General features: G+C 45.6%; 1 protein-coding gene across 16 annotated transcripts in view; it reads right to left on the reverse strand.

The window, feature by feature from the left end:
• The window catches only part of MITF (melanocyte inducing transcription factor), a 367,954-nt gene that overhangs the window by 206,817 nt on the left and 144,672 nt on the right, over positions 1-16,465 (reverse strand). Inside the window, exon 1 of one of the 16 annotated variants that reach the window (XM_073592095.1) lies at positions 1,867-2,282. The exons of the other annotated variants lie outside the window; for them this stretch is intronic. Coding sequence (XP_073448196.1) covers positions 1,867-1,910 — 44 coding nt within the window. The 5' untranslated portion in view covers positions 1,911-2,282. Of the gene's footprint in view, positions 1-1,866; positions 2,283-16,465 lie in introns of those variants that run through there. 16 annotated transcript variants of the gene reach the window in all.

Here is a 16,465-nt window from a genome sequence, read left to right on the forward strand (position 1 = left end):
TGTCCTCATATTACAGAGTTTTGGTAAAGCGAAAGGAGATTGTACAATCAGATTGTATGGTAAAGCTGTAGGCTGGCCATACAGCAAACAATCTGATTGTACAATCTCCTTTAGACCTACCAAAACTCTATAATATGAGGACAAACCTAAACAATCCATTCAATAAGTATCCAATCAGACAGGACCTTGTATTACAAAGTTGACGGTAGATCTAAAGACGATTGTAAAATCGACGATTGTATCGTGTATGGCCAGCCTTATGCATCAGATCAGGTAGGCTCTTGCACTATGTTGTTGATGGTATATTTAAAGGAGATTGTACAATCAGATTGTATTGTGTATGGTCAGCCTTAGACTAGCCATACACTATACCAGTGATGGAGAACCTTGGCACCCCGGATGTTTTGGAACTACATTTCCCATGATGCTCCACTACACTGCAGAGTGCATGATCATCATGGGAAATGTAGTTCCAAAACATCTGGGGTGCCAAGGTTCACCATCACTGCTCTATACAATCTGATTGTACAATCTACAGTCATCTATGTAATACAAGGGCCTGCCTGATCTGACACCATAGGAATGGAAGGTGTAGGTTTGTCCTCATATTGCAGTTTTGGTAAATTTGAAGGAGGTTGTACAATCAGATTTTATTGTGTATGGTCAGCCTTAGATTGGCCATACACAATACAATCTGATTGTACAACCTCCTTCAAATTTACCAAAACTCTGCAATAAGAGGACAAACCTACACCTTCCATTCCTATGGTGTCAGGTCAGGCAGGCCCTTGTATTACATAGATGACTGTAGATTGTACAATCAGATTGTATGGTGTATGGCCAGTTTAAAGCTTTACCATACAATCTGGTTGTACAATCTCTCTACACAATCTCTATTAGCTTTACCAAAACTCTGTAATATGAGGACAAACCTAAACAATCCACTCAATAAGTATCCAATCAGACAGGCCTTTGTATTACATAGTTGACGGTAGATCTAACGGAGATTGTACAATCAGATTGTATAGTGTATGGCCAGCCTTATGCATCAGATCGGGCAGGCTCTTGCACTATGTTGTTGATTGTATGTGAACAAGATTGCACAATCAGATTGTATAGTGTATGACCAGTCTAAAGCCCCGTACACACGATTATTTATTTTTTTTTTGCATGCTACTCGCATATCGAAAACGAAGAGGTTACTAAAGTTATGTAAATTCTCATTGTACGACAGAATAAAAAATTGGATGTGATGTCAGGGGTTCTATTTTCGGACGACAACTGTACTGATTACACGAAAATCGCACGATCTGGTATCATACGCAAAACATTTTCGCGTTTGTTCCGATTGGATAATATCGGATGAACTGTCGCGATCGGCTTCTCGAAAAGCTCTGTACTAACGATCCGATTATCGTATCGATCGCTTATTTTTCGTCTGATTTTCAGACGGTGTGTACGGGGGCCATAAGGCTGACCATACACCATTCAATCTGATTGTCTCCATTAGACTTCCCACAACTCTGTAATAGGAGGACAAATATAAACAATCCATTCAATAAGTATCCAAGTCCGGTAGGCTCTTGTACCATATAATTGGTGACAGATGTGAAGGAGATTGTACAATCAGATTGTATAGTGTATGGCCAGCCCAAGACGGATTGTGCCTGCAGAAATACACCCCCCGGGCAGCGTGCGATCGTCTGATTATCTTTAGACGGCAAAAGAAACTTTGAACAAAACATTTCGTTGAGAGTTTCGAATTACTTTGATATGTTACAAAGACAACTTTGCAAAAAAAAAAAAAAAAAAGAAATCGATAATTCATAGATAATTGCAGGTAGTGCAGTCAGCGCCGGGACTTACCGGTAGAGAGGGGGGCGGTACATCTGCACCCCCAGTGTCTCCATTGCCCTGATTGGATTCCTGTGTCCCCCTTAGAGGTGATGTGTGAGCCCTTGGAGACCAGTGAATGTCACACTGAGCTGTGCCTGCCTGTGTCACCGGGGGGAGGGTCCTCCTTCCACCCTAGCAACTCCAATCAGGAGAGAGCTGAGCGAGGTGCCCCCGTCTGCTGCTGCGACAGACCTGTTCAATCCAGCACCTACCTGGGGCACAGGACAACCTTGGGGGGGCCCCAGCAGTGCCAAGGGCAGCAGATCCCGACCCAATCATCTGTCAGCAGCTGGAGGAAGTAGAGCGAAAGGGAAAGCTGAGCGAGGAGGAGGAGGAGGAGGAGGAGGAGGAGGGGTGCCAGCAATCACCTACACAGGAGACTCGCTCATCACATCCCTCCGCTGTACTCCTCATCCCCACTCCTCCCACCCACCCTACAATCTACTCATCGACCGTACCCACCCTACAATCTACTCATCGACCGTACCCACCATACAATCTACTCATCGACTGTACCCACCATACAATCTACTCATCGACCGTACCCACCATACAATCTACTCATCGACCGTACCCACCATACAATCTACTCATCGACCGTACCCACCCTACAATCTACTCATCGACCGTACCCACCCTACAATCTACTCATCGACCGTACCCACCATACAATCTACTCATCGACCGTACCCACCCTACAATCCACTCATCGACCGTACCCACCCTACAATCTACTCATCGACCGTACCCACCATACAATCTACTCATCAACTGTACCCACCCTACAATCTACTCATCGACTGTACCCACCATACAATCTACTCATCGACCGTACCCACCCTACAATCTACTCATCGACCGTACCCACCCTACAATCTACTCATCAACCGTACCCACCCTACAATCTACTCATCGACCGTACACACCCTACAATCTACTCATCAACTGTACCCACCCTACAATCTACTCATCGGCCGTACACACCCTACAATCTACTCATCGGCCGTACCCACCATACAATCTACTCATCGACCGTACACACCCTACAATCTACTCATCGACCGTACCCACCCTACAATCTACTCATCGACCGTACCCACCATACAATCTACTCATCAACCGTACCCACCCTACAATCTACTCATCAACCGTACCCACCCTACAATCTACTCATCGACCGTACCCACCCTACAATCTACTCATCGACCGTACCCACCCTACAATCTACTCATCGACCGTACCCACCCTACAATCTACTCATCGACCGTACCCACCATACAATCTACTCATCAACCGTACCCACCCTACAATCTACTCATCGACCGTACCCACCCTACAATCTACTCATCGACCGTACCCACCCTACAATCTACTCATCGACCGTACCCACCATACAATCTACTCATCAACCGTACCCACCCTACAATCTACTCATCGGCCGTACACACCCTACAATCTACTCATCGGCCGTACCCACCCTACAATCTACTCATCGACCGTACCCACCCTACAATCTACTCATCGACTGTACCCACCCTACAATCTACTCATCGACCGTACCCACCCTACAATCTACTCATCGACCGTACCCACCATACAATCTACTCATCAACCGTACCCACCATACAATCTACTCATCGACCGTACCCACCATACAATCTACTCATCGACCGTACCCACCATACAATCTACTCATCGACCGTACCCACCCTACAATCTACTCATCGACCGTACCCACCCTACAATCTACTCATCGACTGTACCCACCCTACAATCTACTCATCGACCGTACCCACCCTACAATCTACTCATCGACCGTACACACCCTACAATCTACTCATCGGCCGTACCCACCCTACAATCTACTCATCGACCGTACCCACCCTACAATCTACTCATCGACCGTACCCACCCTACAATCTACTCATCGACTGTACCCACCCTACAATCTACTCATCGACTGTACCCACCCTACAATCTACTCATCGGCCGTACCCACCCTACAATCTACTCATCGACCGTACCCACCCTACAATCTACTCATCGACTGTACCCACCATACAATCTACTCATCAACTGTACCCACCCTACAATCTACTCATCGACCGTACCCACCCTACAATCTACTCATCGACCGTACCCACCCTACAATCTACTCATCGACCGTACCCACCATACAATCTACTCATCGACCGTACACACCCTACAATCTACTCATCGGCCGTACCCACCCTACAATCTACTCATCGACCGTACCCACCCTACAATCTACTCATCGACTGTACCCACCATACAATCTACTCATCAACCGTACCCACCCTACAATCTACTCATCGACCGTACCCACCATACAATCTACTCATCGACCGTACCCACCCTACAATCTACTCATCGACCGTACCCACCATACAATCTACTCATCGACCGTACCCACCATACAATCTACTCATCGACCGTACCCACCCTACAATCTACTCATCGACCGTACCCACCATACAATCTACTCATCGACCGTACCCACCCTACAATCTACTCATCGACCGTACCCACCCTACAATCTACTCATCGACCGTACCCACCCTACAATCTACTCATCGACCGTACCCACCATACAATCTACTCATCGACCGTACCCACCCTACAATCTACTCATCGGCCGTACCCACCCTACAATCTACTCATCGACCGTACCCACCATACAATCTACTCATCGACTGTACCCACCCTACAATCTACTCATCGACCGTACCCACCATACAATCTACTCATCGACCGTACCCACCCTACAATCTACTCATCGACCGTACCCACCCTACAATCTACTCATCGACCGTACCCACCCTACAATCTACTCATCGACCGTACACACCCTACAATCTACTCATCGGCCGTACCCACCCTACAATCTACTCATCGACCGTACCCACCATACAATCTACTCATCGACTGTACCCACCATACAATCTACTCATCGACTGTACCCACCCTACAATCTACTCATCGACCGTACCCACCATACAATCTACTCATCGACCGTACACACCATACAATCTACTCATCGACCGTACCCACCATACAATCTACTCATCGACCGTACCCACCCTACAATCTACTCATCGGCCGTACCCACCATACAATCTACTCATCGACCGTACCCACCATACAATCTACTCATCGACCGTACCCACCATACAATCTACTCATCGACCGTACCCACCCTACAATCTACTCATCGACCGTACCCACCCTACAATCTACTCATCGACCGTACCCACCATACAATCTACTCATCGACTGTACCCACCCTACAATCTACTCATCGACCGTACCCACCATACAATCTACTCATCGACCGTACCCACCATACAATCTACTCATCGACCGTACCCACCCTACAATCTACTCATCGACCGTACACACCCTACAATCTACTCATCGACCGTACCCACCCTACAATCTACTCATCGACCGTACCCACCCTACAATCTACTCATCGACCGTACCCACCCTACAATCTACTCATCGACCGTACCCACCCTACAATCTACTCATCGACCGTACCCACCCTACAATCTACTCATCGACCGTACCCACCCTACAATCTACTCATCGACCGTACCCACCCTACAATCTACTCATCGGCCGTACTCACCATACAATCTACTCATCGATCGTACCCACCCTACAATCTACTCATCGACCGTACCCACCATACAATCTACTCATCGGCCGTACCCACCATACAATCTACTCATCGGCCGTACCCACCATACAATCTACTCATCGGCCGTACCCACCATACAATCTACTCATCGACCGTACCCACCCTACAATCTACTCATCGACTGTACCCACCCTACAATCTACTCATCGGCCGTACCCACCCTACAATCTACTCATCGACCGTACCCACCCTACAATCTACTCATCGACCGTACCCACCCTACAATCTACTCATCGACCGTACCCACCCTACAATCTACTCATCGACCGTACCCACCCTACAATCTACTCATCGACCGTACCCACCCTACAATCTACTCATCGACCGTACCCACCCTACAATCTACTCATCGGCCGTACCCACCCTACAATCTACTCATCGACCGTACCCACCCTACAATCTACTCATCGACCGTACCCACCCTACAATCTACTCATCGGCCGTACTCACCATACAATCTACTCATCGATCGTACCCACCCTACAATCTACTCATCGACCGTACCCACCATACAATCTACTCATCGGCCGTACCCACCATACAATCTACTCATCGGCCGTACCCACCATACAATCTACTCATCGGCCGTACCCACCATACAATCTACTCATCGACCGTACCCACCCTACAATCTACTCATCGACTGTACCCACCCTACAATCTACTCATCGGCCGTACCCACCCTACAATCTACTCATCGACCGTACCCACCCTACAATCTACTCATCGACCGTACCCACCCTACAATCTACTCATCGACCGTACCCACCCTACAATCTACTCATCGACCGTACCCACCCTACAATCTACTCATCGACCGTACCCACCCTACAATCTACTCATCGACCGTACCCACCCTACAATCTACTCATCGACCGTACCCACCCTACAATCTACTCATCGACCGTACCCACCCTACAATCTACTCATCGATTGTACCCACCATACAATCTACTCATCGACCGTACCCACCATACAATCTACTCATCGACCGTACCCACCCTACAATCTACTCATTGACCGTACCCACCCTACAATCTACTCATCGACCGTACCCACCATACAATCTACTCATCGACTGTACCCACCATACAATCTACTCATCGACTGTACCCACCCTACAATCTACTCATCGACCGTACCCACCATACAATCTACTCATCGACTGTACCCACCATACAATCTACTCATCGACTGTACCCACCCTACAATCTACTCATCGACCGTACCCACCATACAATCTACTCATCGACCGTACACACCATACAATCTACTCATCGACCGTACCCACCCTACAATCTACTCATTGACCGTACCCACCCTACAATCTACTCATCGGCCGTACCCACCATACAATCTACTCATCGACCGTACCCACCATACAATCTACTCATCGACCGTACATTACGGGGGGGGGGGGGGATTTACTAACACTGGAGAGTGCAAAATCTGGTGCAGCTCTGCATGGTAGCCAATCAGCTTCCAGGTTTTAGCCCGGCTTCACATTGAGCCCTGCTTCACATTGAATGCTACTTCACTTGAGCTAGCAGGATTTCAAAGTAGCAAGTCGGTGCGATTTCAGGTGCTACTTGGCTGTGCCACTTCATGGATGTCTATGCAAGTCGCACTTGAAATCGCAAAAAAAAAAAAAATAAGCGCAGGAACTAGGGTTACCATTTTTTTTTTTTACAATGCGTACGAGTACCGATCCTTTTATTTATTTATTTTTTTTTTTAGTACTCGCCGATAGCGATTATCGATAACCTACCGCAACTGTTTTGTTTTCACTTCAGCTGTCAGCAATGGTACAAAGCATTGAAAAGTTATTTAGAAATGAAATAAATAGATTTTTTTTTTTTTTAATTTAGCGCTTTTTCAACGTGAAATGTGTAAATATACGTTAACCGATTCCGGACCGGCCGCCGCTGCTGTTTTTTTTTGGCTCCCCTGCGCGAAACCACGTTACTGTACGTGATGTATGGGGTTCGGATAGCAGGCGCGCCGCCTGCTGCGCGGCGGGGGTGCCGATGCTCGTGGCCGCCGGTCGCGATGACCGACGGCCACGAGCGATCGCGAGCAGGAGACACGGAACAGGGACGAGTGTGTAAACACACAAATCCCTGTTCCGTTCTGACAGGAGTGACAGATCGTGTGTTCCTATTGGCTAGGAACCACGATCTGTCGCTTCCTATAGTTAGCCCCTCCCCCTTCAGTTAGAATCACCTCCCAGGGAACACAATTAACCCCTTGATCGCCCTCTAGTGTTAACCCCTTCATTGCCAGTGACATCTTTATAGCAATCAGTGCATTTTTAATCGCACTGATCACTGTATTAATGCCAATGGTTCCAAAATAGTATCAAAATTGTCCGATGTGTCCGCCATAATGTTGCAGTCACAATAAAAATCGCAGATCGCCGCCATTACTAGTACAAAAAATAATAATAATAATAATAAAAATGCCATAAAATTATCCCCTATTTTGTAGACGCTATAACTTTTGCGCAAACCAATCAATATATGTTTATTGCGATTTTTTTTTTTTTTTTTTTACCAAAAATATGTAGAAGAATACATATCGGCCTAAACTGAGGAAAAATTTTTTTTTATATATATATTTTTGGGGGATATTTATTATAGCAAAAGTAAAAAATGCGTTTTTTTCGCTCTTTTTTTGTTTATAGCGCAAAAAATAAAAACCGCAGAGGTGATCAAATACCACCAAAAGAAAGCTCTATTTGTGGGGAAAAAAGGACGTCAATTTTGTTTAGGTACAACGTCGCAGGACCGCGCAATTGTCAGCTAAAGCGACGCAGTGCCAAATCGCAAAAAGTGTTTTGGTCAGGAAGGGGGTAAATTCTTCTGGGGCTGAAGTGGTTAATAGATATGTGTAAAAATATTCACGAACAAAGCAAACAAAAAAAAAAGTTTTAATTATCGTTTATAAAATAGACGTAAACAAAAGAAAAAAAGCAGGAAAATAATAATTAAATGGAGGAGAATAGGGAGTTAATTAAGGCTGATTAGAGTAAATGAAGGGGTTAAACAGAGGAACATTTGTTCATCCCTTATGATCTGCAGATGATGAAACAGAAAGATACAAAAAGAAGCAATGTTTCTTATTATTTTAGTGTTTCAGGGCTAAGTAATGTTGCTAATAAACATTGCTGGCTGCTTTTTTTTTTTTTTTTGACAGCTCCAAATACCGGACTTCTTTAACACAGGGGAGACCCACTGACAGCTCAAAGAGCCGAACCTGAAAGTATCGGTTTCAGGTATCGGTGCATTTGCACGATTTACCGATACTTGTACAAATACTCGGTATCGGCACCAATACCGGTACTAGTATCGGTGCAACCCTAGCAGGAACCTTCTCTTCAAATTGGTGCGGCAACGGTTCCATTGCCAACAATAGGGTGCGACTTGTCATGCCGTTTGGAAATGTCAAATCGCATGATGAAGTCGCACCAGGCTTATTGTCAAAGCTTAAGAGCCCTTTTAGCCCTGGTTCACACTGACTGCGGGAATGAAATTGTGTGAGTTCAACTGAACTTGCACGATTTAATTTCTGCATTTCAGTTCAGACTTCGAAGGGGGGTGATTTCAGAGATATCTGTGCAGGTTGTTGCACAGATGTCAATGGAAATCGCACCCCGAAATCGGCAAAAGTAGCACAGAAACTGTATTTGAGAAATGGTGCGGCGCCGCAAAGTCGTCGCCGCAAAGTCGGTGTCGCACTGATTCAGACGGTTCCATTGCGGGAAATAGCCTCCAATTTGTCAAATCGCATGCCAAGTTGCATCAGTGTGAACCAGGGCTGTGCGTTAGATAAAGCACCTGTAAAGCTCCTCCCATGTCCCCGGAGTGTGAAAGCCCGAGTGCGATCACACTGGGGCGGTGCGCTTGCGGAACATTAGAAAAACCCCTGCAAGCAGCATCTTTGGGGAGGTTTGTTGCTGTATTTAGCGCTCCCAAAATGCCCCTGCCCATTGAAATTAATTAGCAGCGCTTTGGTAGCGCGCAGCACAGGCATTTTTAACCCCTTCTTTGGGGTTAAAAGCGTTGCGCTAGCGGCCAAAAAGCGCCGCTTAAACAGCGGTAAAGTGCTGCTAAAACGAGCGGCTCTTTCCTGCCAATGCCCCAGTGTGAAAGGGGTCTAAGTGAACAAACTGAAGCTAGAAGCTGATTGGCTGCCATGCACAGCTGCACCAGATTTTGACACTTTTTAGTTTTAGTAAATCGCCCCCAATGTGTTCTGTTTTCCATTCTCATTGCAAGTGAAAGTAAAAGGAAATCCCAAATTTTGGGTTCTCCCCAGAAAAGTAAGGCTCGGTTCACAGCGGTGCGATGCGGGAAGCCTTGTGATTCCTGTGCCGGTTCTCCCATCACGCCTGAATCGCAGGCGGTCCGCACTGACATCTGGGAACCGCTGCGGGAGTGAATGTGAAGTTAATGACACCCCCCCCCCCCCCAGATCGGTTCGCAGATCGCAGTGCAAACGGTGAAATCGGACAGGAATCGGATCGCATTGGGTGTATGGCTCACAAACTGTATGACTGAGTTTGCCATAAATCTGACAGATCTGGAGTGTTTTTGCAAAGAAGAGCGGGCAAATATTACCAAGTCAAGATGTGCCATACTGATAGACTCAGACCCAGAAAGACTGAGTGCTGGAATAAAATCAAAAGGTGCTTCAACAAAGTATTAGTTTAATGGTGTGCACACTTACGCAACCATATTGTTTTAGTTTTTTATTTTTACTCCCCAATAACTAAAAGATTTCAGTTTGTTGTGCAATTTATAGGTCACATTAAAGGTGGTAAAAGTTCTGAAATTATTTATCTTTGTCTCATTTTTTTACATCACAGAAACCTGACATTTTAACAGGGGTGTGTAAACTTTTTATATCCACTGTACAGTATATAGCATAAAATGTATGTCATATAACATGACATACCATGACATCACATACCATGACATCACATACCATGACCTCACATATCATGACATGACATACCATAACATGACACACCATGACATCACATAGCATGACATCACATACCATGACATGACAAACTATGACATCACATAGCATGACATCACATACCATGACATGACAAACTATGACATCACATAGCATGACATCACATACCATGACATGACAAACCATGACATCACATACCATGACATGACAAACCATGACATGACAAACCATGACATCACATACCATGACATGACATACCATGACATGACATACCATGACATGACAAACCATGACATGACATACCATGACATCACATACCATGACATGACATACCATGACATCACATACCATGACATGACATACCATAACATGACACACCATGACATCACATAGCATGACATCACATACCATGACATGACAAACTATGACATCACATAGCATGACATCACATACCATGACATGACAAACTATGACATCACATAGCATGACATCACATACCATGACATGACAAACCATGACATCACATACCATGACATGACAAACCATGACATGACAAACCATGACATCACATACCATGACATGACATACCATGACATGACATACCATGACATGACAAACCATGACATGACAAACCATGACATCACATACCATGACATGACATACCATGACATGACATACCATGACATGACAAACCATGACATGACATACCATGACATCACATACCATGACATGACATACCATGACATGACATACCATGACATCACATACCATGACATGACATACCATGACATCACTTACCATGACATGACAAACCATGACATGACAAACCATGACATCACATACCATGACATCACATACCATGACATCACATACCATGACATCACATACCATGACATCACATACCATGACATGACAAACCATGACATCACATACCATGACATGACATACCATGACATGACATACCATGACATGACAAACCATGACATGACAAACCATGACATCACATACCATGACATCACATACCATGACATGACAAACCATGACATGACATACCATGACATGACATACCATGACATCACATACCATGACATCACATACCATGACATCACATACCATGACATCACATACCATGACATGACATGACAAACCATGCATCGCAAAAATATAACATAACATGACATCATATAATATGACATGACATACCATGGCATCACATAGCAAAACATGACATTATATAACATGACATCATATAATATGACGGCAAAACGCACCACGCAAATTTGGGTACAGTTCATTTTTAATGGCACCTGAACGCAGTGCGGTCTTCCTGCGATTCTCATGCACCGCGTCAAGCTTGTCGCCCAAAAGAAGCTCCTGCTTATTTGCGGTGACAAAATTCCAAAGTCAAATGTAAAAAGTAAACTTTTTTGAAGTCCTTACAAACAACATTCGTGGTGTCATCAATTGTACTGATTTCACATTTTTGTACAAATGGCATCTGTAGGAACATTCATTAACCCCTTAGTGTGCAGCCAGATTTAAACAGACCAGACTGCCCTCAATGCTGCTCATGAATTTCTATTGGTCCGCCATGGAGAGCATTCTCCTTCACTGTGCTACATTATGATATTCTATTTGCATGGCAGAGGGCAGAAAACAAATCCGTCCTGTGTAGTAACAACAGCTCAGCGTGTTCTGGTTCAAACGCAGCTTTATGCATTGACTTACCTTCTTAGACCCAGTCTGTCCAGACAGTACGCTCACCTGCTGACTTGCCATAATCCACAAGCAGCTTAACTCTTCAATACACAGAAGCATAGGAAGACCATGACTATTCTAAGCCCTGTACTAACACTGAGGCTTTTTTCGCACTGGGGCAGGGGGTGCGTTAGCGGTAAAGCACTGTGAGTTTTAGCAGCACTTTACCTTCCTTTTGGCAGCGCTTTTTGGCCACTAGTGGGACGCTTTTAACCCCGCTAGCAGCCGAAGAAAGGGTTAAAAGTGCCAGTGTCGCGGTACTGCCGAAGCGCTTTGCATTCATTTCAATAGGCAACTGTTTTGGGAGCGCTGTATACACCGCTCCCGCACCGCCCCAAAGACGCTGCTTGCAGGACTTTTTTTCCCATCCTGCAAACACACCGCCCCATTGTGAAAGCACTGGGGTGGCTTGAGAGGCGCTTTACAGGCACTGTTTTTAGCAGTAAAAGGCCTGAAAAGCACCTTAGGGAGGCGAAAAAAAAAACACCTGAAAAGCAGGGAGGGTCTAGCTAGGACTAAACTAACTAGCACTAAACAGCAGAGGGAGAATCCATATAAGACCCCTTTCACACTGAGGAAGTTTTCAGGCATTTTAGTGCTAGAACTAGAGCCTGTAAAACACCTGAAAACTTCCCCCCATTCATTACAATGGGTGCTTTCACACTGGGGCGGTGCGCTTGCGGAACGTTAGAAAAAGTAATGCAAAGCAGCATCTTTGGGGGGGGGGGGGGGGTTGGGAGCGCTGTATTTAGCGCTCCCAAAATGCCCCTACCTATTGCAATAAATGGGCACTGCTTCCGAAGCGCCTGAAAAGCGATTCAGAAGTGCCGCAACACGGGAGTTTTTAACCCATTTTTTGGGGTTAAAAGCACCACGCTAGCGACCGAAAAGCAGCGCAAAAGCGCAGCTCAAACAGTGGTAAAGTGCCGCTAAAACGAGCGACGCTTTACCGCTAACGGCCGGCGCTTTCAGTGTAAAGCAGCCTAGCATAGTAAACAAGTTGCAGTAGCCCAAAACCTCCACAAGATGCCAGAATACAACCGAACAATATTAAAGTGGTTGTAAACCTCCATCTTCAAGTTGTACCTAGAGGTAAACCTATAATAAGGCGGAAAAAAAATGAAATATTCAATATGGATGGAGAATTAACTGCTGCTGTCAGAATACAATTGCAGCACTGATCATTCGGGATTGATAGATCGATTTCTGTACAACCACCTAGCCCATACATGGATTGAAATTCTGCCAGCCTCTGCTAATCCCTGCTGAACTAGCCAAATTTCAATCCATGTATGGCCAGCTTTACATACTACTGACCCCTGCACTCTGCATTACATACTACTGACCCCTGCACTCTGCATTACATAATACTGACCCCTGCACTCTGCATTACATACTACTGACCCCTGCACTCTGCATTACATACTACTGACCCCTGCACTCTGCATTACATACTACTGACCCCTGCACTCTGCATTACATAGTACTGACCCCTGCACTCTGCATTACATACTACTGACCCCTACACTCTGCATTACATACTACTGACCCCTGCACTCTGCATTACATACTACTGACCCCTGCACTCTGCATTACATACTACTGACCCCTGCACTCTGCATTACATAGTACTGACCCCTGCACTCTGCATTACATACTACTGACCCCTGCACTCTGCATTACATACTACTGACCCCTGCACTCTGCATTACATAATACTGACCTCTAAACTCTGCATTACATACTACTGACCCCGCACATAGCGTTACTTACCCTTTACTCCGACCCCTGCAGTTTAGGTTACATACTACTGATCCCTGCACTCTACCTTACTTACTCCTGACCCCTGCAATGTACAGTACATACTACTGATCTCTGCATTGCATGAATCTATCTATGGCCGCCACTGCCACCCCCTATTCAGGCGCCCGGCCCCTTTTCGCCTGGATCACAGCGGGGGGGGTGTTCTTGAAGCACCTGATTAGAGCCATAGGCTCTAATAGGCGTCAAAAAAGGTGACCTGCGAGCGCCATGCTGGGCACTTGCAGGTCACTCAGCTGTGTTAGAAAAGCAAATAAATATTCGCTTTTCTAACACTAAACCGCCTCTCCGCCAATCAGGTGCTCGAATCTGTTACCCGTCACCTGATTGGCTGAAACGACAGGCGCTGTGATTGGACGCCAAGCATCTAATCATAGCAGAGGATGGGAAGAGAGGAGAGGAGAAGACATCGAGGAGCTGTCCCATCGAGACAGGTAAGTGCAGACGACGGGCCAGCGGGGGGCACTCTGTCAGCATTTGATATGGCACAGTGGCTGCGTTTGATGGGGCACAGTGGGAGCAATCGATGGGCACAGTGGCTGCTTTTTATGGGACACAGTGGCTGTGTTTGATGGCACAGTGGCGGCAATTGATGGCACAGTGGCTGGGATTGATGGTACAGTGAGGCTGCAATTGATGGTTTTTTTTTCAGAATTTTTCAGTTTGTTTGCCCCCCCAAAAAATTTTGAGCACCAGCCGCCACTGCCTTGAACGCTACAGTACTTACCCCTGACCCCTGCACTCTGCATTACATACTAATGACTTCTGATGTCTGCGTTACTTACTCTTGACCCCTGCACTCCAGTTGACTTACTTCTAATCCCTGCACAGTGTGGTACATACTATTGATCCCTGCACTCCACATGACTTACAGTGCTCCTTACCCCTGCACTGTGCATTTCATACTACTGACTTCTGCACTCTGTGTCAAAAACTACTGATCTCTAAACTCTGCATTACATACTATTTGCTTCTGATATCTACATTACTTACTACTGACCCCTGAACACCTTCCAGCCTTCCTTACTTTTTAATGAGGCCTTGCTTGCTGCACCCCGGAGATCTTTCATCCCTTCCATGTTATCAGGTAGCTCTCTAATTCTCCAGGATTGCCTAATGTATTTTTGTTAATGCAAGTAATGTACATAACTGAATCAACCCTCTTGTAGTCTACTGTGCTGCCTGTACAGTAAAACTCAGAGAGGTGTGCTGCAGTGCAAATAGCAGGCTGATAGGAGGAGAGAGCAGAATGAGAGAGATGAGCTCATCAGTCTGCTGCTTCTCCTTTCAATGCCCAGTCACAGGGTGGATTGGAGAGCATACTGATAACGCTGCAGCACAGAAGGGCTGGGTCTCCTCCCCTGCCAGACATGGATGCACTGTGTGGCAGAGCTGTGTAAATCTCAGGACTGGATGGACAGCTATACAAATCTTTTGACAGCCATCATATATACATTATATCTTTGTATTTAGCTGTGTGCCTGGCATTCAGCTTGAAAGTTACATTTTCATCTAAAGAAAAAATGCTAAAATAAAAACATTTAAAAAGTTGCTTAAAAAAAAAAAGAAAAAAATCCGCAATTTTTTAATTGAAATGTTTTATTGTTCCTAAGTTGTAAATTAGTCATCAGCCCCATTCACTTATTTTATTTATCAGCTCACAATGGGATTTATTTGCACAATTGCATTTTTTTTTTAAGCAAACTAAAAACACTGAAGTTATTTCAGCCCATGTTCATTTTTTTAAATGCCCCCCAGAAATAATCCGGGAAATGTGCGTCCAAAGACGTGAGAGCGCGCCTCTCGTTCTGCAGAATCGATGGCCTTTGGCGAATTGCACAGGCGCTTTGCACACCTCTAAAAATAACCAATAATCTCTGGCTATTGTTAGCTGTATCCTCTGCTCTCGGACGCTCACGAGCGGGTTTCTATTCAGAGGTATTTTAGGTATTGTTGGCGCCGCGCCAGGGACCAACTCATGTAAACACCATCAAGAGCCAGCAAAGGCTCCCAGACCGGGCAGCTTGTATGTGCCAGCGGTAGAAAAACTGAAAGCGAGGCTTACATCTCTAAAACCGTAAATCGTACAAAAAACGCCGGCTAATCCCTTCGCTGCTGCGCTTCTGCCAGGACTCCGCAGCGAACAGTCAAGCTTGTTTAGCAAACCTAACCTTTAGAAAGTATGGAGCCTCTGATTTTATTTATACTATAGAACAAAATGTTACAGAGTGTAAGATTCCAAGGATTGTGATTAGAACCCTGGGCAAGCTGCGTCTATTTTTA

The sequence above is a fragment of the Aquarana catesbeiana genome, linkage group LG07, assembly GCF_042186555.1.
Source record: "Aquarana catesbeiana isolate 2022-GZ linkage group LG07, ASM4218655v1, whole genome shotgun sequence".
NCBI lineage: Eukaryota > Metazoa > Chordata > Amphibia > Anura > Ranidae > Aquarana > Aquarana catesbeiana.